The sequence below is a fragment of the Podarcis cretensis genome, assembly GCF_951804945.1.
Source record: "Podarcis cretensis genome assembly, chromosome: 2".
In the NCBI taxonomy this organism is placed as follows: Eukaryota; Metazoa; Chordata; class Lepidosauria; order Squamata; family Lacertidae; genus Podarcis; species Podarcis cretensis.
Window position 1 is genome coordinate 48,604,157 of NC_137171.1, and position 21,430 is coordinate 48,625,586.

Below are 21,430 nucleotides of genomic sequence, written 5' to 3' on the forward strand. Positions count from 1 at the left end.
ACAGTAGAAGAGCATTTAAAAAGCCAGATAAACTAAACATTCATAAAAGCCTACTTGAATAAATAAGCATTCCTGACACTAAAAAGATAACACAGATAGTGTCAGGCAAGGCAGTAAGTTCCAAAGACAGGGCACTACAACAGAAAAGGGCCCTAGGCAATGTTATTCCCTATCCTATTGTGACTGGGCTGTTGGTATGATCTGCTGTATTATTGGCAAGATAGAGAACCATATATACTACTTCAGCTGTGTATGCTTTCCACCAAACATTTCAGGGTGGGGGGCACAAAAAGGTTGAGGAATTCTGGGCTATTTCATTTGCAAAGCTCAGAGTCTGAAATCCTGCAGAACACAGTCACATTCGGCAGTTATCTTTTGAAACTTTTTGTAGTCACATCATTCCATATTTACCATTGTAGATTCTTCTTTTTAAATATATATATGTATATATATGATGTTTTTATTTATTTTCATGGTACAATTCTTTGATCAGGGAGTGAAGACAATGAATGTTCCACACCCACACACCACAACCCAACTTCAAATATTTGCAGAGGTTGTGTTATACTCTTTGCATGAAATCAACTCTGCAGTTTGAGGAGGCTGTCAAATAATAAGACCCTAAAATAAATGGATATAGTCCTGGCTCTGAGTAATAAAGCCTTAATAGAAATACTTGCAGTAATTAGCAGAAGTTAGATGTACAAGTATTGGAGCTGAATTCTTGCCAGAGTTAGATTTTTATTTTTATTTTTTGCACCATGTATATGCAAATCAAAACATAGCTTTATCTATCAACACCTCAGCATTTAATTGTCTTGTGTTAGTTCCTGTAACAGTAATCACATATCCATTTAGCTCTTTTAAATGAAAATCACTATGAGATTATAACAGGTTGAGTGGACTGAAAGTGCAATTTGAAAACAAGAGGGAAAGCGTTGAATGTATTTGCATCTCATTTATTTTAATTCAGCATTTTTTCAAACTGCATAGTGAATGAAATTAAAAAGCTGCACTAGAAAATAGCAAAGGAGCAGACAGGAGGCATAAAATACAACACTCAGGTCAGTCACAGACGACACCTTGGTGAAGTGCTGGCCTCCAGATGGAGACAAATGGTGAAGGCTTGTGATTAATGGCGATGCCTCAATATGTCTGTGATTTACAACTGTGATTTGGCTGAAAATAGCAGATTTTGAGCCAGCAGTAACAGCACAACCCTATGCATGTCTACTGACAAGTAAGCCTTGTATCAGCAGAGCTTACTCCAAGGTAAGTGTGCATAGGATTAGAGTCTTGGTCTACAGTGCTAAACACCTTTTGATGGAGCCTAGTGGGACTTACTTCTAAGGTTTTTAAAATTTCTGCCAGCTACTTAATGGACTGATATGCCCAATGTGTGTGTTTGGGGGGGTGTCAAATAATTGTTTTGGGGAAATGGACAATACAGGAGACAATCATTTCATGCAGAGGTTCTGTTCCTGGCCCCTGCAAGTATTGACAGAGCATAAGTATGTTCCCCTTGTTATGCCCCATTGTACCCCATCTGGGTCCAAAAGGACCCGCTCATGAGTGATCACACTTCAATTTTTTTTATAGCTATTTATTAAAGTTTTTCATAATAAAACAAATATCACAGTCAGAAAAAAGAAAAAAACTGAGAAAAAGACGATCAAAATTAACACAACAAAAACAACAAAAAACAAAGAAAAAATTATTCCTTGCTTACTATCTTTATAACCCTCTTTCCTGACTTCCTCACATCTCCCTTTTCTGTGTTCCCCTTTACAAAATCAATTTCGGCAATTTCCTCCCCTCTTTCCAATCTTGTACCCTGTTTATACATTTCAACCTATTATGCCTTTGGTTTCTTTTCCTTTCCTATTAAGCCATTTATCACATATTCTTTATCACTTAATCCCTTATATCATTTGTTTACTCACGACATAATAATACTCTGGTCTTACCCCTTTTTCCCCAAATCATTTTTACATATTTCTTTTTACCAAGTCACTAATGCCATGTTATCTTTATATCCAACATCATTTTAACATTCAAACATTTTACAATGTTTTTGGAGGTATTCTTTGAACTTCTTCCAGTCCTCTTCCACCGACTCTTCTCCCCGATCTCGAATTCTGCCAGTCATTTCTGCCAGTTCCATGTAGTCGATCACTTGCATCTGCCATTCTTCCAAGGTGGGCAAATCTTGTGTCTTCCAATACTTTGCAATAAGTATTCTTGCTGCAGTTGTTGCGTACATAAAGAATGTTCTATCTTTCTTTGGCACCAATTGGCCGACAATGCCCAAAAGGAAGGCCTCTGGTTTCTTAAGGAAGGTATATTTGAATACCTTTTTTAGTTCATTATATATCATTTCCCAGAAAGCCTTAACCTTTGGGCAAGTCCACCAAAGGTGAAAGAATGTTCCCTCAGTTTCTTTACATTTCCAACATTTATTATCAGGCAGGTGATAAATTTTTGCAAGCTTGACTGGGGTCATGTACCACCTATAGATCATTTTCATAATGTTTTCTCTTAAGGCATTACATGCCGTAAACTTCATATCGGTGGTCCACAACTTTTCCCAGTCAGCAAACATAATGTTATGACCAATGTCCTGTGCCCATTTAATCATAGCTGATTTAACTGTTTCATCCTGAGTATTCCATTTTAACAGCAAGTTGTACATTCTCGAAAGTATCTTAGTTTTAGGTTCTAACAATTCTGTTTCTAGTTTCGATTTTTCCACCTGGAAGCCTATTTTTTTATCAAGGTTAAAGGCTTCTCTTATTTGAATGAGTGATCACACTTCAATTGGACGCACCTAAAATGGTCACCACCTGTATTCGAATTGTACAACTAAGAAGGAATTCTTAATCTTGCTTGGAAACAACACCCAATTCAGAAGCTTTCCCCCTTAAATTTCAACATTCAGAATCTGTTTTGGTTTCCTCGACAGTGAGAGAAAGGAATTATTGATAGTGAGGGAAAGGATGTCTGCACATGTTCAAAAGCACTGTCTTCTTACTATTTCATATGCTCCTGCATGGAGCACTGACTCAAAAAGCAAGCTGTATGTATAAGCTCAGGGGAACTATGAGATGATGTATATTTTGGTCTTGTTTTCTCAAGCATCAGGAATGGAGAATACTTTACACAGAAGCAAGCGAACACATTTGATTGTGTTCTGTGTTTAAGGAGGGGTTGTTTTCCCCCTTTCCTTTCCTTTGCTGTTGGTGGTTTGGAAGAGTGCCCAGAGCATTACTAACGAGGTTGGAGGTGAACTTGAGAAAGTCAGGTAATGGTAGCACCTTGACAGAAACTTGTTAATTGGTTTCAGTTCCCAAATATATTTTTGATTTTTGAAAGTGAGGTTTTAACAGATTTTTTAGCATCACATACAGTTAGGGCTCTTGCATGCATTTACTCAGAATGCATAGAGTTAAGTTTGCTGAAATCCGCTGGAATGTGGCACTCAATAAGTTTCCACCAACGTGATTTGGCCCTCAGTCTGTACATTTCCCCACCCATGCTACAGAGGAGGACTGAACTCCTGTTGGAAATAGAAATATGGACAACGTGGATCCTGGTCTGATGCAACTTTTATTTATTTCTTTTTGCCCATGACTGCCAACCGTGTGAAAAGACACTGGCTATAATAGTGCCACAAGGAAGACTCCTGGGAAAATGAAACATTCAATGGCTTTCCAAGTCTAAAACTAGGGGGATGGGTCTGGAAATCATGCTGAACCATTAGCACGCCTATATAAAAGACCTCTGCTAAGCATGCTCTTTGCAATGACTAGAGAAGTTGTTTCTGCCCCTTTCTGCCTGTGCTGCATAAAGTTCTACTTTTAATCAATCAGGTGAAAACCATGATTAAGCTTGCAGAACGAGAGGTGTGCTATAATTTTGTTGTGTAGACAAGTATTAGCACCTACTGACAAAATAAGTTATCAGCCAGAAATTGAATGCTAGTCTGTTTTATGTGAGTCCTCATGAAGACTGATCTCTTTTGCATACAACTTAATTTCAAGTGAGAAATGTTTTCTGGAAGAGTCAGTAAGCAGTCGTAGGAATTGCCTCTTGTGACTTACACAAGCATGGAAGAACAGGTGTGTGGGTAGGTGGCAGAAGAAAGGCAAAATAGTTTACTAGATAATTTAAAGTCATGCCATTGATAATAATGTTATTCTTGTTCCCAGAGAGAGTGGGAATGTGGGAATTAGTCATTTTGTTTGGGTTTCCATATAATTAATATGACACAGCAATTATACTCTGTGGTGCTTCTTACTCTGCCAGTAGAAAATGATGTTTTGGAGCAGGTGCTCTATGTTCCTGAGTAATGTTTATGAAGCTTGTTTGCTTGCACATAGACACATCCATACATATTCCATTATTAGAATGGTGCATCAGAGATTAGTCATTCTCATAATAATCATGTAGTTTCCCTCCACACTTCCAGATGGTGAACTGAAGTGGTGGTTGCCTAACCACGATGTCCCAGAGTATAGCTAAGTAGAACTTTGTGATCCAGACCACCTGGATTCAAAATACAGGGCAACATTAAGCCATTAATTTGAGCACTTGCTTTTGGAAGCTAGTACTGTAACAAAACACTCTGTATCGGAATGATGGCATATAATAAACTCAGTTCTGCCACACCTACTTCCCAGGGTCTGGTTGTAGGATGAGGGTGAGATTATAAAAGCAAGCAGGCAGTAAAAGTGCAAAATGTATTACGTTCACCATGTCTCCTAAATCAGCCAGGTACTCTCTCTGCCTCAGAGAATGCGCAAAAAAGCCAGAGCCTGATTGTGGCACCTCAAAAAGGATACAGTAGAGATGGGAAAGGTTCAGAAAATGGCAACCAAAATTATCAAGGGTCTGGAGCAATTCCTGTAGAAAGAAAGGTCACATCTGAGGCTTTTCAGCTCAGAGAAAAGGCAAGTAAGGGGCAACATTATAACGGTGTGTAAAACTGGACATGATGAGAAAAAAGAATAGACTGGGAGAAGTTTCTCTCTCTATCATAATAATAGAACTTGGGGTCATCCAATAGATGTTGAAAGACTGAGGACTGAATTACTCCTCATGCAACACATAGTTAAACTATGGAATTCACTCCCACATGACAGAGTGATAGCCACCAACTTGGATGGCATTAAAGGAGGTTAAGACATACCGTATTTTTCCGTGTATAAGACGCCCCCATGTATAAGAAACCCCCTATTTTTGAGAATTCCTATTTAAGAAAATGGGGAGAGATGTATCCGTGTATAAGACGCCCCCAAATTTTTGACATTGTTTTTTATGGAAAAAAACCTATACGGAAAAATACAGTATTCTTGGAGGATAAAGCTACAAATGGCTACTAGCCACGGAGGCTCTGTTCTGCCTCAGTATGCCTCTGAGTACTAGTTGCTAGGAATCACAAGTTGGGAGAGTGCTGTTTTGAAGATGACTATTAGTGGGCACCCTCTTTCTCCACCTAAGATTACACACACACACACACACACACACACACAAATGAGATGTAGGCAGATGTAGGTTTCTTTTTGGGGACCTCTGAAATGCAGGGTAAGAATTTTGACTGCTTAAACGAAGATTCATTTAAAAATAAAAAAGCTACTCGTTTCTTTGGAGACAGCCTATCAAAACCTTTTCTGGGAAATCCTGCATGAATAGTGATTTTTACGACTTATCCACTGAGGAAATGAAAACCATGGTAAAGAGAGACCTACTTCATTAAGTGGAAAAAATCAGAATGCAGAAAATGAATGATAATTAAAAATTATTTCCTTACAAATATAGAGTTGTATTAATTTTCAAATTGCTTTCTCTGTAACAGAATTCCTACAGAGTGGGTTGGGGTGGGAATTGAGCTCACCCTTGCTGTGAAAATAATTCAGAATAACTTTCATGTCCTCAAGAAAGGCTGGGGGTCTATTTCCATATTGTTTGATGTGCTGTTTAAATTTGGATAAGAGAAAATGTTGCTTAATCAAAGCTACTGTAAAATATAAGCTGAAGAACAGATTCTCAGGAACCGATGAATACTTCTTAAGTAGTCACTGCTGTCAAAAGATATCTAATTTAAAGACTTCTACTTTATTAATGGTGCATTCACAATTAAATTGCTTAAGAAGCTTTATTAGATTACAGGGTTGGCCTGGATTCTTTGGTCCGTCTCCAGTGAATGCAGTTATTTATCTTTCATATTACAGCATTCACTGTTTGCACATGACACATTTAAGGTTACTACAATTCCTTGTTCTCACTTTTGAAAGACCCCAAACCACCAACTTCTTACATGTTGTGTGTTTATTGTGTGACCTTCAAAAATATGAATCCGAAGAAAATGACAGCTACCTATAAAAGAGGAATATGGCATCCATTTGGCATAGTTACCATTGACTAAGACCCAATGCAAAGATTACAGCTGCAACATGGAAAGATGCTGTAAATGCTTTGCTGTGTTGGGGGCTCTGCTTGGAGGGCCAATCTGAAAGCTGCTTACCTTAAAGATCGTTCCAGTCACATCCAGAGGGTTCATTTGCTTCTGCCAACCATATGACCAGGACATGGCGTCTCCCACCATGTTCCAGCACTTGTGTAATTTAAAAATTCTGCTTGTTTGGGTGTAAACAGGTAGAGTTGAGAGTTGATCTATAGGTTACCTCCTTTTATAAGAAATTAGTGAACTATTTGAGAACAGAATAAAGATGACATGATTCTAGTATCCATCAAACTATTTTTATCAGAGCAAGTAATTATTGTACATTGCAAGTATATTACCCTCATGTGGATATCCATTTACTGTGGGAATTCTTGGAGGAATATCAGCAAACAAGGGCTTAAAGCTTCTTTGTGCTAGCATGTACTGGAAGGAAGGAAGGAAGGAAGGAAGGAAGGAAGGAAGGAAGGAAGGAAGGAAGGTTCAAAGGGTACTTTGCACTGGAATGAGAATGTGGTGACTATATGACATGGGCAGAAGGCAGTTTTCCAGGGGGAAATGGCAGGTTATTTAGTCTGCAATCTCCATCTTGGAAGCAAACTAAAAGCTGGCATTATAGCTGCAACATCCACCGTAATTCTTGTACTTTTCTTACCATAACCCCCCATCCCATTCCACCTTGCTTTGTCCACCTTCTTGCCTAATGAAGAGCTCTGGAGATCTCAGAAAGTTTGGTCCGGATTTGTGACATTTTATCATGAAAGAGGTAACATAAAGGTGTGTATTGGATTAGGTATTGGATCTCACAATTTGCTGCTTAGGATTCAAACAAATGGGAGTAACTGGCTTACCTGAGGCCCATAACATTTGGTGCCAGATCAGCTGACTACCTTAAATTTCTTGAAGCATGCAAAATCCACAGAATAAATATTTTGGTTGGTCCTAACCAAGTGTTGCCTAACTGTGGACTGTGAAAAACAAATAAGAGAATGGTTTACATTGTTCTTATTAATCCAGGTTGCTTCTCAGAAAACAAAAAGATTTATTTTGAAAGACAGTTGGGGCCATGTCTTTTGTTAAACAGATTACAGTATTCATTGGGAGCCAATGGCAGGTAAATAGTTGGAGATTTCTCTGGAATATTCTAAATGGGGAAGATGTTACCCGCTTCTGTTATAGGAAAGGTGCAGGGTTTTTTTTGTGTGTGGTTTTGGAACAAAGAAACACAGAATGAGATAGAGACAGAAGCAAAAGTCAGCAAGCTGAAGGCTATCAGTTTGCTGTGGAAGCATATTGGGTTGCAGATAACTTTCTCCAGGGAACTGATGCATACAGTGGATTAGCTGCCTGGTAGGGAAGCATTATCCTGTTTGTCCCACCTGTGCTCCACTTGGAAATTAATCAAACATTACTTAAATGCCAGAAGTCTCCAGTGATCTTTCCTCCAAAAGGAGGAAAGGTAAGCACTGCACTTGAAACTTCCCACTGCATGGTGAGAAAAGGTTTTGAAGGAAATCAATGGAATTGTAGAGTTGGAAGTGATCCCAAATATCATCTAGTCCACCCCCTTGTCAAGCTTTAAAATTCAGGCCTGCTGCCGTTCAATCTAAAATGTTATTATATTTTATTTGAAAACTCAGCAGCATTCCTGTGGCAAGTTGTTGTTGTTGTTATTGTTGTTTAGTCGTTTAGTCGTGTCTGACTCTTCATGACCGCATGGACCAGAGCACACCAGGCACGCCTGTCTTCCACTGCCTCCCGCAGTTTGGTCAAACTCATGCTGGTAGCTTCGAGAACACTGTCCAACCATCTCGTCATCTGTCGTCCCCTTCTCCTTGTGCCCTCAATCTTTCCCAACATCAGGGTCTTTTCCAGGGGGTCTTCTCTTCTCATGAGGTGGCCAAAGTATTGGAGCCTCAGCTTCAGGATCTGTCCTTCTAGTGAGCACTCAGGGCTGATTTCCTTAAGAATGGATAGGTTTGATCTTCTTGCAGTCCATGGGACTCTCAAGAGTCTCCTCCAGCACCATAATTCAAAAGCATCAATTCTTCGGCGATCAGCCTTCTTTATGGTCCAGCTCTCACTTCCGTACATAACTACTGGGAAAACCATAGCTTTAACTATACGGACCTTTGTTGGCAAGGTGATGTCTCTGCTTTATAAGATGCTGTCTAGGTTTGTCATTGCTTTTCTCCCAAGAAGCAGGCGTCTTTTAATTTTGTGACTGCTGTCACCATCTGCAGTGATCATGGAGCCCAAGAAAGTAAAATCTCTCAGTGCCTCCATTTCTTCCCCTTCTATTTGCCATAAGGTGATGGGACCAGTGGCCATGCTTAGTTTTTTTGATGCTGAGCTTCAGACCATATTTTGCGCTCTCCTCTTTCACCCTCTGGCAAGTACAACATGTCAATTGGTCCCAACATTTTGAATTCTTACCGATGTTTGCTCTCTCACCAGGGTGCATGGATATGGAGTGACCTGGTTATCAGGAATTTCTTAAGAGGATATAGATGTGTTTGCTTCATTTGTGATTTCAAAATTTAAGTGTATGAAGGAATTGGGCTACTTGTATGGACCATTGCTTATCAGAGGGGCACACATATCTTTGCTGTCTGTTACATATTTCTCTTGTTTTGTTTTGGGGAGTGTATGGTTAATGCAGAAACCTAGCAAATACTCAGAGGCTCAAATATCAAGATAATGTAAACTCCATAGCTGCTGGAAGTTTAAAATCTTCAAATTTCCTTGACACAGTAACCTGAGGGGAGGAGCTTGTGATTGACAGGAGAAATCTATATACATAGGTAGCTGGGAGAAGATAGCTGAAAGGGGAATTCTGCATGATAAAGAAGAGTTTTGTAAGTGAGTAGTTTAAGGCAGTGAGTAAATTTAAGGGGGACACGTCATTATGCTAGTCCACACTAGTTCCACTCATTGCCCTATTTGCATTTGCATTTACACACAGAGAGCATGTTTTTGCTGCAGGACTGTCAGCAGAAGCATTTCAGAAACTGACTTTTTGCTTTCTGTCTCTGTATAGAATCTTACCCACATTAGTGTGAGAAGCACTAGCTCAGGCTAATGAATGTTGACTGTGTTGCAGGCTGATTTCAAGTTCCCTAGCTTGTCATTAAGCAACACAGCAGCATCTTTCTGGCTGTGAGTCAGCTCATCAGCATGCATGTTCAGCAGGGACAGGAATGCCCATGGCCTTATACTACACTTGTGCAGATGCGATAGTCCACTCTTTTTTCAATCTGTTACTGTCTTTCCTGGGGCAGCAGTCAAATGTAATTTATAGCTTAGCCAATACTTGTGCTACAGAGCACCTTGCTGAGCAAGGCAATGAGAATCTCTCTTAGAAGCTCTCCATCTGACTGACTGGGGCCGGTATTAAAAGCATGATAAATGTAAAGTAACAGATGTCATTGGGGAAAGTGGTTAGAATTTGAGAGGTGAAAAGGGGAAATGCTACTATTAGATGTGTCATCCTATAGTATGTCTCATATTCAATCCCAAACACATTTTCCCTGACCATCTTTTCATACTCATATACCAGATTTCAGGCATGTCAGATCTACTTTTTCTTCTAGAACCCCCAATATCTATTAGTCAGGACCAGGTGCAGAAGATATAGAATTAAAGCACAGGGTACCTCTGAGCACATTCTGCCCCTACAAATTTGTTTTCAGTACTAGAACCCAAACTAAGCTCAGTCCACTTCTGGTTGGTTTTCTTCACTTTAGCAATCTAAATTTGGTGGGGAAAGCCTTTTGTTTTTGCTGTTATCGTTGTTGCTGTTGTTAAACAGCTGAGTGTAGATTTACTGCAAATCATCCAGTCTTACCTTTTGATCACCCCTATCCTATACTATCTAGAATCCCATATTATTTATGAACATCACAATACTGTAATTATTAGTCCTTGACCTATATAGATAGCACTCTTAAATGTAAAAGTTGCTTATAACACTTAGGGCTCGTGCTAATATTTTCAGATCTGCTTGCCTGAAAGTATGCTTCTGCTATGAGCCTGGCTATCTTATAGCCTTGCAAAAGGTTCACCCTCTGAAGTTCAGTTTTGGTTAAATTTTTGGGCTGCTTTTTCTAGCCAGGTAAGGGTGGATGGGAGAGAAATCATTGCTGAATAAGAAATATATGTAGTCTTTTTCCTGCTCACTTACCCTGATGCCTCTGGGCATCATTTTTTAATATTTCTGATATTACTGAATAGTGTCTTGTGAGAGTATTCAGACGGGTTAACTAGAAGGCCGAGTTTGAGTGAGGAGAAGTAGAGTTGTGAGGATGCAGTCTACTTGCGTCTTCATTCAGGAGGGGAGTGATCTTCTAAATAGAGAAGAATCCCAAGCAAGTTAACAGGGGTGTAGTGATCCCCTGGGTCTGTTATACTACTAGAAGTACCTCAGAAGTGTGACTGTTGGGTTGGGACATTGACAGAAAGTACACATTGTTTAAAAACCAAAGTATTAAGCTGTAACACTGCAACAACTTAGTTAAGGAACTGAAGTGAAATAAGCTAATTTATAATCTAGTCTAGAAACCTGTAACATCTAATTTAGAGAGTAATAATTCAAAACAAGCAACTGGAGTTTAAAAACACTGTGTGTTAACTACCTTGTTTAGAAGCCTTAACATCCACTAGATTTAGTATTAATAAGTTAACTGTTTCCTCAAAGAACTTTATTTCCTGACACCTTTTGTTCTACCAACTTAGTTCTGTATAATAAATCTTTCTTATTTGTTCAACCTCTGCCTGAGTCTCCAATATCAAAGTTTTACCTCACACAAAAACCGTAAGATAACCTGTTTGGTTATAGGGTCAACGGAGGGGGTGTTTAATATTCCAGACCACTGTATTGAACTGTTGCAAGTAAAGTAACTAGTTTGAGAAGAAGATCAACATCCAATTACAAAAAGATGCAATTATTTTATTGTCATGTAAAACATTTAGAGCTAAAAGTTCTAAGTAAATCTGTTTGGAAATTTACTAGTGAACTTACTGAATGCTCCTCCTACATGGTTCTTACACTGAATTTCTAAATGACAAATTATTTACTGAAGTAAACAAAATTATCTTTTGTTTAAACAGGTCCATGGAAGGAACTTGCTTTCCATTGATTATGACAGAAACATTCGTACAGAGAAAATATATGATGATCACAGAAAGTTTACACTGCGTATTATTTATGATCAATTGGGACGCCCTTTTCTCTGGCTACCCAGCAGTGGGCTTGCTGCTGTGAATGTATCCTATTTCTCCAATGGGCAGCTGGCTGGACTTCAGCGTGGTGCCATGAGTGAAAGGACAGATATTGATAAACAAGGCAGGATTATTTCCCGCATGTTTGCTGATGGAAAAGTATGGAGTTACACATACCTGGAAAAAGTAGGTAACTTTTGCCATGAGCAACAGCATTACAGACATGGAATACCATCTATTGTGGGAAATATCTAAACATAGACATGCACCTAATATATTGCAAACACTGATGTACAAATAGTTAAAAGTGTGTGCCAAAGAGTTTCTAACAGCGGAGTCATAAGCATTTACTCAGAAGTATTCCTCCTTATGTCTATTGGGGCTTACTCCTTGGTAAGTGTGTTTAGGATTGTAACATATATTAATTAGTAGAAATTCTTTTATAACCTTTTGGCATTTTGGTCCTGCCATAAAGCAGGAAAGACTACTACATATACATGCACCTTTGTTATGAAAGGTCTTCTAAATGTCAGTTTCTGGTAAGAAAACAGTAAGCTTAATATCACTGACTAAACCAGGTGGAATAGCAACACATAGTTTATCTCTTAACCTCCTCTAGGAAGATTAGTTGTTTATGCCATGTTTACCTTTCTAGGTGAGCTTTTTAAAATTATGCAATAATTTTAAAAGAAACCCAAACTATTGGGTGGTATTCAACTAAGTTTTAGACAGAACATACCCCTTGAAATTAATGGACATAACTAAATTTGGTCCATGAATTTCAGTGGGTCTAGGCACTGAATAAAGCCACCACCATTTGTTAATTAATTGGGGAGGAATTCAACATCATGCTAAGGCAATTGTTCCATCAAGGCAAGCATTTCAACTTGCCAGACAGAACAATCTGCCCTCCTTCCTCTGTGTGCTGTTTCGGGATTTACCTGGCACACACCCACCTGAGCCAATTTTGGTTTGGAGGAGGGGGCAAAGCCCCATTGCGGAAACCTCATTAGTTGAATCCTACCCTTATTATATCTTAAGTAACAATGTCAGGATCCAGAAAGGAGGCGACTTTTTTAAAAATTGCATTTCCCCCTCTTTAAATATAGTGCATGAAATGAATAGAATTTGACAAAATGCAGTTTAGGTTATCAATTTTAGTTTAGATCTGACAATTGCGTTTTTTACTAGCTACTTGGCATATGTATTAAAAATATATTAATGGCAGTGGGTGGAACTGTCACATACATAGAAGTAATTTTCAGTGTTTCTTTAAACTTATTAATGTTTTCAGGATTGGAATTCTAAAACTTTATTTGGTACGCTCTTAACCGTACAACATATAATTAATATTCTTTATGGTTTTTTTATAGTCTATGGTACTACTACTTCAGAGTCAGCGGCAGTACATCTTTGAATATGATTCTTCAGACCGACTGCATGCTGTCACTATGCCAAGCATTGCTCGTCACAGTATGTCCACTCACACATCTATCGGCTATATTCGCAATATTTATAACCCTCCAGAGAGTAATGCCTCCGTAATTTTTGATTACAGCGATGATGGAAGGATTTTGAAAACATCTTTTTTAGGAACTGGTCGGCAGGTTTTCTACAAATATGGGAAATTATCCAAGTTGTCGGAAATAGTTTATGACAGTACAGCAGTGACTTTTGGATACGACGAAACAACTGGAGTTCTCAAGATGGTAAACCTACAGAGTGGAGGCTTTTCTTGTACAATCCGCTATCGTAAAATTGGCCCTCTGGTTGACAAACAGATTTACAGATTCTCTGAGGAAGGTATGGTCAATGCGAGGTTTGATTATACCTATCATGATAATAGTTTTCGAATTGCTAGCATCAAGCCTATAATAAGTGAGATACCTCTTCCAGTTGACCTTTATCGTTATGATGAAATCTCAGGCAAAGTAGAACACTTCGGCAAATTTGGGGTAATCTATTATGATATAAATCAAATAATCACTACAGCTGTAATGACACTGAGCAAACACTTTGATACACATGGACGCATTAAAGAAGTTCAGTATGAAATGTTCCGATCGCTCATGTATTGGATGACAGTGCAATACGACAGCATGGGGAGGGTAACTAAGAGAGAATTGAAGCTTGGGCCTTATGCCAACACAACTAAATACACCTATGATTATGATGGAGATGGGCAACTCCAAAGTGTGGCAGTCAATGATAGACCAAACTGGCGTTATAGTTATGATCTAAATGGCAACTTGCATCTATTGAATCCCGGAAACAGTGTACGATTGATGCCACTGCGCTATGATCTAAGAGATAGGATTACACGCCTAGGTGATATGCAGTATAAAATCGATGATGATGGCTTTCTGTGTCAAAGAGGTTCTGACATATTTGAGTACAATTCCAAAGGGCTCTTAACAAGAGCTTACAATAAGGCTAATGGATGGAGTATTCAGTACCGTTATGATGGAGTAGGAAGACGGGCTTCTTACAAGACCAACTTGGGACACCACCTTCAATACTTTTATGCTGATCTTCACAACCCAACCAGAATAACACATGTGTATAATCATTCAAATTCAGAAATTACCTCTCTTTACTATGATCTGCAAGGTCATCTGTTTGCAATGGAAAGCAGCAGTGGAGAAGAATACTATGTTGCCTCAGATAACACTGGTACACCTCTGGCAGTGTTCAGTATCAATGGCCTCATGATCAAGCAACTACAGTACACGGCATATGGGGAAATCTACTATGATTCTAATCCTGACTTCCAGATAGTAATTGGATTTCATGGAGGATTGTATGATCCCTTAACAAAACTGGTCCATTTTACTCAGAGGGATTATGATGTTTTGGCTGGACGTTGGACCTCTCCCGACTATACAATGTGGAAAAATATTGGTAAGGAACCTGCCCCATTCAACTTGTATATGTTCAAGAGCAACAACCCTCTCAGCAATGAACTGGATTTAAAGAACTATGTGACAGGTGAGAAATAATTTGTGGTTTAGGAATCTGTGGAAGTTAGATTTGTGGAACGTGTATAGGATAGATTTTGTATTTGGGTAAATAATTTAGTATCAAATAAGACTTCAGAATCCTTCTGCTTGGAAAAAAAATGGAAGTTTATTTTCAGTTTAAAACTTTGGGACTCAGCAGTACAGAGAAAGGGTTTCATGGCTTCATGTTTTTTAAATTGGGATGCAGTCCTTCATCCAGTTCTGTGGCCTTAAGGTACTCTGAAATTAGCTGATATCACCCCACCTGATAACAAATCAGCATATTTTTAGTTAAGTACTATGACCTTGATCCCCAAAGTTTCTAAGCTGACTGGGAGAACAAACAAAACCACTGAAGTTCATGCATATGAAGAAAGCTTGCCAATTTAAAATGCTGAATGCCGTACAAGAGCTTCATGTTTATCTCTTTGTAAGACACTGTGCTAATGACAGTTTGCAAGCAGACCTCACCTTGATTTACAGATGCAATGCCACTGCTTCCTTCATTGTACAGATGGGAACACTGCAGTCCTGCAGCCATTTAATTCAGTGAGTTTTTAGCCATTGCCTTGAGAAAAGTTGCATGCAAAGGTCCATTAAATAAACTAGTGCTAGAACTGAGAAGTAAAGCCACATTCCTAACAACAACTATAGTATCTGGCTCATAATGTCCTGGAAGTGAAAATGATGCCATCATCCTAAAAAGATTGAGGATCAAGCCCAGTAGGAGTTACAGTTTAAAGCCCAGCTGGGTGGGGGGCAGGCATAAACCTTACAATTTAAAATAATTCTTCCTCCTGAGAACTATTAAGAAACATTTGGAGATAGTAAATATAAACTGCATGCCTTGAGCTTGGGTGGAAGTTGTAACTTCTACTCCACTGGTACTAATTTGCCTCTTAGTAGAATCACACAGTGCTGAACTAGATGCTAACTATTTCTTAAAAGAAAGGCAATTAAGAGCTATTCAAGAGAAAATCTTTCAGAATAGAACATGGAGTGTGCCATAATTAAAGTCACAGCCTGTTTTATGACTAAGAACTCCCTCCCCATAAATGCAGCTACTATAATTTCAGGGGGGGTTAAAACTTCAAGGAACAGTAAATTATATTTCAAGAAAGTGGAAGCATATATGATTAGGTTATTCAGGATTTCATTGGACATGTATTGTTTCTTAAAAGTCACCTTGGCGTTTGGGGTAACTACATTGTGATACACTCTTAATAAAGGCTGCAAAAAGGGGGGAAGGGAGAGGACTGATTAGTGGTCTGAAAGTGTTATGTTAAATCCCAGCTCTAAGTGTAGCAACAGTGGAAAAGGGGGCATGTTGAGTGTAAAAATGGTTGGAAAGGGAAGAGTTAAGGACTGTTACTATCCGCTGTTCTATGTTTAAAGTTAGAGGCTCCTGAGGCTGCTTTTTATTTTATTTTTAAGAAACCATGGGCCTATTGCCATGTAACATCTGTTAGGGCTTCTATGGTCTTGGCTCATTTTCAGACTAGTTGAACTATCAATATTTGCTTGAAGCTGCAACAATAATTATTCACACATACAGAGAAGGAATAGGTTATCCTGTCATATTGTACATTTATTAAACCCCTGGTGAAGTAGCTGCTCAGCACTGCTTTCTAAGTTGACAGTCCCTTCAGCTTTCCATAAACAACTGCTCTGCACACATTTAGTAGTCAAAGATAAGTGCAGACATACTTTAGCTGAGGCCATAATTTCTTCTAGGATTAAATGATTTGCTGAAAACAGGGACTTTGAGAAACAGGCAGTGGATGACATCCAACAATGCCCTGGTAGACTTCCACTCATATACCAGGACTCCTCTGTACTTTGCAGCCCTCATGCCCCCAATATCTGCTCCAGAGGCTTCCCCAACCCTCTTTTGGGGGGATAACATGGAGGGGCTGCAGGTGTGGAGGGGAATCTGTTTATCTGATGGTGGATAGACACGGTTGTATTTTGACATTATCCTCCCATCATAGTGAAACTAGCTGAGGTAAAATATTTGTCACGGTACTTGAGAACATTTTGTGGAATAATCATTTCAATGTGTAACCACAAAATTAGATATTATAAAGTTTGGTATGCTCAGAAGTTCTTTTAAAATTTATTGGTAGTAGTAGTAGAACTGAGAGCATTTATGTGCTACCTTTTCTCATAGGGAGCTCAGGGCGGTATATATAGTTTCCCACCTCACCCCATTTTATCCTCACAAAACCCTGTAATGTATGTTAGGCTGAGAAATAGTGCCTGGCACAAGATGACTTAACTTTATAGCTAAGTGGACCTTGGTCTCCCAGGTCCAGGTCCAGGTCTCCTTGGTCCAGCACTCTAATCACTACAGCACACTGGCTCTTAGGATTCCTGTGGGTTAAATATAATTTAGAAGAGGGCTTCCCTTTCAGTAATCTGTTTTTAGTGCAAATGTCACAACACCTGTCCTTTACACTTGCTGGGGAATTTTCGTTATCCAAATGTCAAAGTAAAAAAGAAAGAAGTAGGGTAGAAATCTTGAAACTCTTCTCCTGCCTTATAATTAGGAGTTCAGGTTCACTGCTACAGATGTTTACTGCACACCTTCAAGTCTCACACATATTTACTTTTAATTCTCAGATGTGAAAAGCTGGTTAGTGATGTTTGGCTTTCAGCTCAGCAACATTATACCTGGCTTCCCAAGAGCAAAAATGTACTTTGTTCCACCTCCTTATGAGCTGTCAGTGTCTCAGGCATGTGAAAAGGGACAGGTAAGTAAAAGCTCTTTCTCACCACATGGTAAATTTACCTTGGTTCGTGTTGCATTTAGCATTATTTTGCAAATTAACAATAGCAAGCTTACTTGAGAAAGTAAAGTAAAACTGATGAAACTGAAGAAAAATGAATCAGCTGGATTTCATACTCTGCACATTTGTTTGCTGTCAACACAGATTACTGCCATCATTGCAGCATGCAGACCTTTCTGGATTTACCTTTGAAATGCTGCTTGATTAACATGGATAAAAACCTCCCACAATAATTTTTCAGACGTTCATTTTGTAATATCATACACCTTTTCTGCTCACCTTTTATATAAGCATTAAAAATTGTGATATGTGGTTAAGTGTCATGCATAAAGTCAAGATGCATGCTTGAATCAAAATAATGCCAAAATCCTTAGTATTTTATTTGGTAGAGTTTTGGATTTGTGGGCAACTTGCAATTTTTGCTTCTCAGTTTATTTAAACATAATGTGAGAGGGATCATCTCTCAAAAATTACCTCAAATTATTTGCTAAAATTTAGCTGCAAACATTAATTGAACTATTTATTGATACAAATCCAAAAATAATCTCAGATGCACTTTTTATTTTGGATTAAAATAGTAAAAATATGTTTTTTGGATTTTAAAAGCTTGAATAATTTTGGGCTAATTCATTCTCATGAATATAGTCAAAAACTTTTCTTTCTTTCTTTTTTGCCTTTGTTAATGTCAGAATTGGATGTGGTATCTCTCCTCTGCAAAATAATAATAATAATAATAATAATAATAATAATAAATTTTATTTATATCCCGCCCTCCCCAGCCGAAGCTGGGCTCAGGGCGGCTAACAATAATCAAATAGTCACACATTCAAAAATATTTCATTATAAAAATTAATTAAAATCAAATTAATGGCAACCGATTAAGCAAGATTCTGTGCAGGTTGCCAGAGGAGGGAGTCAGGCTGCGCCCAGATACCACATTGTAAAATATGTTCACAAATGCATAAGATTTTGCATAGTTACTACTAGCTTGAATCTCATTTGATAACTTTTAAAAATGGGTTTGACAAATTTATAAAGGTTAAGGCTACCAATGGCTTCCAGTCGTGGTGGCCATGTGCTACCACCAGGTAAGTCTCTGCAGGGTTGATGTCAACACCTGGCAACCTTGGACAGCTGCCAGGGCCCACTGCCTACTCTGGGCTCCCTTTAACTTTTTTTCTGGCCTGGCAGTCTGGGCATCTGTAGCCAGCTAGACCTAGTAATACTTTTAATTTCCCTCAATTTCCTTATCAATCTTGGTGAGCAGGATCTCAATCTTAGGGCTTCAGCATGTTTGCATGGGTACAGTGAGACCTTAAAATAGTGTGGCCCCAAACTGCTTGGGGCTTTAAACACCAGCACTTTAAATTGAGCCCAGAACTGAACAGGAAGTAAATGCAGTTAATATAGTAGTGGTGTTATATGTTCTTAATGCCTGGCTCCCTACAAGTGTTAGAGCAGTTGTTTTCTGTGCAAGGTAAAGTTTAAAAATAATATTTAAAGCCTGCCCCATGCAGAACACATTACAATTGTATTGCACAGGATCTCTGTGCACTTGCATAAATCGTGAGGTTTAGGTATAACTTGATTAGTATCATAGTAAAATGATCTGCAAGAGAAATTATTCATGTGAATTGGGCTTTCAATGAGAATTATAGCACAGGTGGCTTCCTAAATGCTATTGGATCTCAACTCCCATCAGTTCTGAACAGCATGGGCAATGGGTGATGTAGTCCAGCTGCATCTGGAATCCACAGATTCACTATCCCTGAATTAAATAATCCCTTACTGTTTGTGCTTCAACAATAATGTAACTTTTCTCCCTCCTTTTTTTTCCTAGTTAATTACTGGAGTCCAGCAGACAACAGAGAGGCACAACCAAGCTTTCATGGCCCTTGAGGGACAAGTCATATCTAAAAGATTACATGCCAATATAAGAGAGAAAGCAGGTCACTGGTTTGCAACCACCACTCCTATTATTGGCAAGGGGATCATGTTTGCCGTGAAGGAAGGCAGAGTAACCACAGGGGTTTCAAGTGTCACAACGGAAGACAGCCGAAAGATCGCCTCAGTGCTTAACAATGCTTACTACTTGGAAAAGATGCACTATAGCATTGAGGGGAAGGACACCCATTATTTTGTCAAGATTGGCTCATCTGACGGCGACCTTGTTACCCTGGCAATGACCAGTGGGCGTAAGGTGCTGGACAGTGGAGTAAACGTTACGGTGTCCCAGCCAACCCTCCTAATCAATGGAAGGACTCGAAGGTTTACAAATATTGAATTCCAGTACTCCACCTTGCTCCTTAACATACGCTATGGCCTGACCCCTGACACACTGGATGAAGAGAAGGCAAGAGTGCTGGACCAAGCTCGGCAGCGAGCCTTGGGGTCAGCCTGGGCCAAAGAACAGCAGAAGGCACGGGATGGCAAAGAGGGTAGCCGCCTGTGGACTGAAGGAGAGAAGCAGCAGCTTTTGAGCACAGGGAGGGTTCAAGGTTATGAAGGATACTATGTGCTCCCAGTGGAGCAGTACCCAGAGCTGGCAGACAGTAGCAGCAACATCCAGTTCTTAAGACAGAATGAAATGGGAAAGAGGTAACAAATTAACCTGCTGTCATCCTTGTCTGGATGAACCAGTAGTTACAACTGTTATCTCCTCTCCTAAGGAGATGAAGACCAACGGGGGCACTTGGCTGAGCTACTTTGGGATAGTAAGTGGCAAGAAAGCTCACATTTTTTGAGTTCAATGCTGCTATCCAAGTGATTAAAAACCACATCCTGAAGTGGACTAAAGCCAGACTGAAAACTTTAAACCGTGCAGATTCAAAAGTACCCCATAAATATTACCCACTTGTTCTGGGTCTAAAGAAAACATAAATCAAAACAGAAAAAAAATATTTAAAGAGAAGGCCTCATCTTATATTACCTCACTCCATTCACACGTGAGCAAACTTTCAAGATATTCAAGAAGGCCACCCACCTCCACTAGACCAGCTGATGGGGAAAGATTCTTCAGGCTGCTTGTTTGATAAACATTCAAGAGGTTTTTTCATTTAAAAGCAAAATACAGGTGCATTTAATACATGACTTCTGGGGTGATTTGTGTGTAGCAACTGGAAGAAATGAGAACAGGAGCAACAGAGCACTGGAAATAGCAAAAGAAGTATATTAAGGAATATAAACCTGCACTTGCACTCCAACCCTGCTTTTGTCTGGCCTAAAGTTAATTTATTCAAAGAGGGCAGAGTGTAAAGTTCAATTCAAAATGGTGGCTATAAATCACTACTGATAAATTTCATACTCTGTATGTCTTTGAAGATTCCATTGTGGACAGTATAACACAGTTACAGGGTGTAGTCTGTTTAGATTCAGTAGTTTGTTGGTATCAGTTCTAGTAGAGCTGTGGGCATTGTGTTAACACTATTGCAAATGGGCACCAATTCAGATCACCCTGTACATACATCAGCCAGAAGGCACAATCACTGTTTCAGATTTTAAAAAAAGAAAAAATTATTAGTGTGTTTGTTTGGTCGAGAAACTGAGACAATCACATTATGGTCACCGAGGGCGGGGGGGAGAAATTAAAAAATATATAAAAACAAGTCTAAAAAGAACTTTGGTACAGAACTTTTTTGTAATATACATGTATGAATTGTTCATTGAGTTTTTATATTAATTTTAATTTGCTGCTAAGCAAAGAATAGAGACAGGCAAAGATAATTTATGGCAAAGTGTTTAAATTGTTTATACATAAATAAAGTCTCTAAAACCCCTGTGAATATAATGTCTTCTGTTTTAGAGATGTCCTGAGAAAAATGAATAGAATAATAGTCAGCAGTGGGGAAATATTACATTATGTTTCTTTCAGATGTAATGCTTTAAGACTCGTATATGAGGAGGTAAAGATAGCTTGACAGCTATACATATATTAACGGCCGTCCTTTCCAGATAAGGCCTTT

General features: G+C 38.9%; 1 protein-coding gene and 1 long non-coding RNA gene across 20 annotated transcripts in view; one reads left to right on the forward strand and one right to left on the reverse strand.

Moving 5' to 3' along the window:
• The window catches only part of TENM2 (teneurin transmembrane protein 2), a 716,795-nt gene extending 695,551 nt beyond the window's left edge, over window positions 1-21,244 (forward strand). For all 19 annotated transcript variants that reach the window (XM_079964734.1, XM_079964747.1, XM_079964745.1 and 16 more), the window contains 4 exons: window positions 11,570-11,866; window positions 13,054-14,668; window positions 17,302-17,432; window positions 19,309-21,244. In XM_079964734.1, the coding sequence (XP_079820860.1) occupies window positions 11,570-11,866; window positions 13,054-14,668; window positions 17,302-17,432; window positions 19,309-20,070 (2,805 nt within the window). In that variant the 3' untranslated portion in view covers window positions 20,071-21,244. The remainder of the gene's footprint in view (window positions 1-11,569; window positions 11,867-13,053; window positions 14,669-17,301; window positions 17,433-19,308) is intronic.
• Window positions 6,746-8,093, reverse strand: LOC307209660. The gene is made up of 2 exons (XR_013835704.1): window positions 7,312-8,093; window positions 6,746-6,886 (listed from the first exon to the last, which is right to left on the reverse strand). It is a non-coding gene; the product is annotated as an uncharacterized lncRNA (long non-coding RNA).
• Window positions 21,245-21,430: the final 186 nt, after the last annotated feature.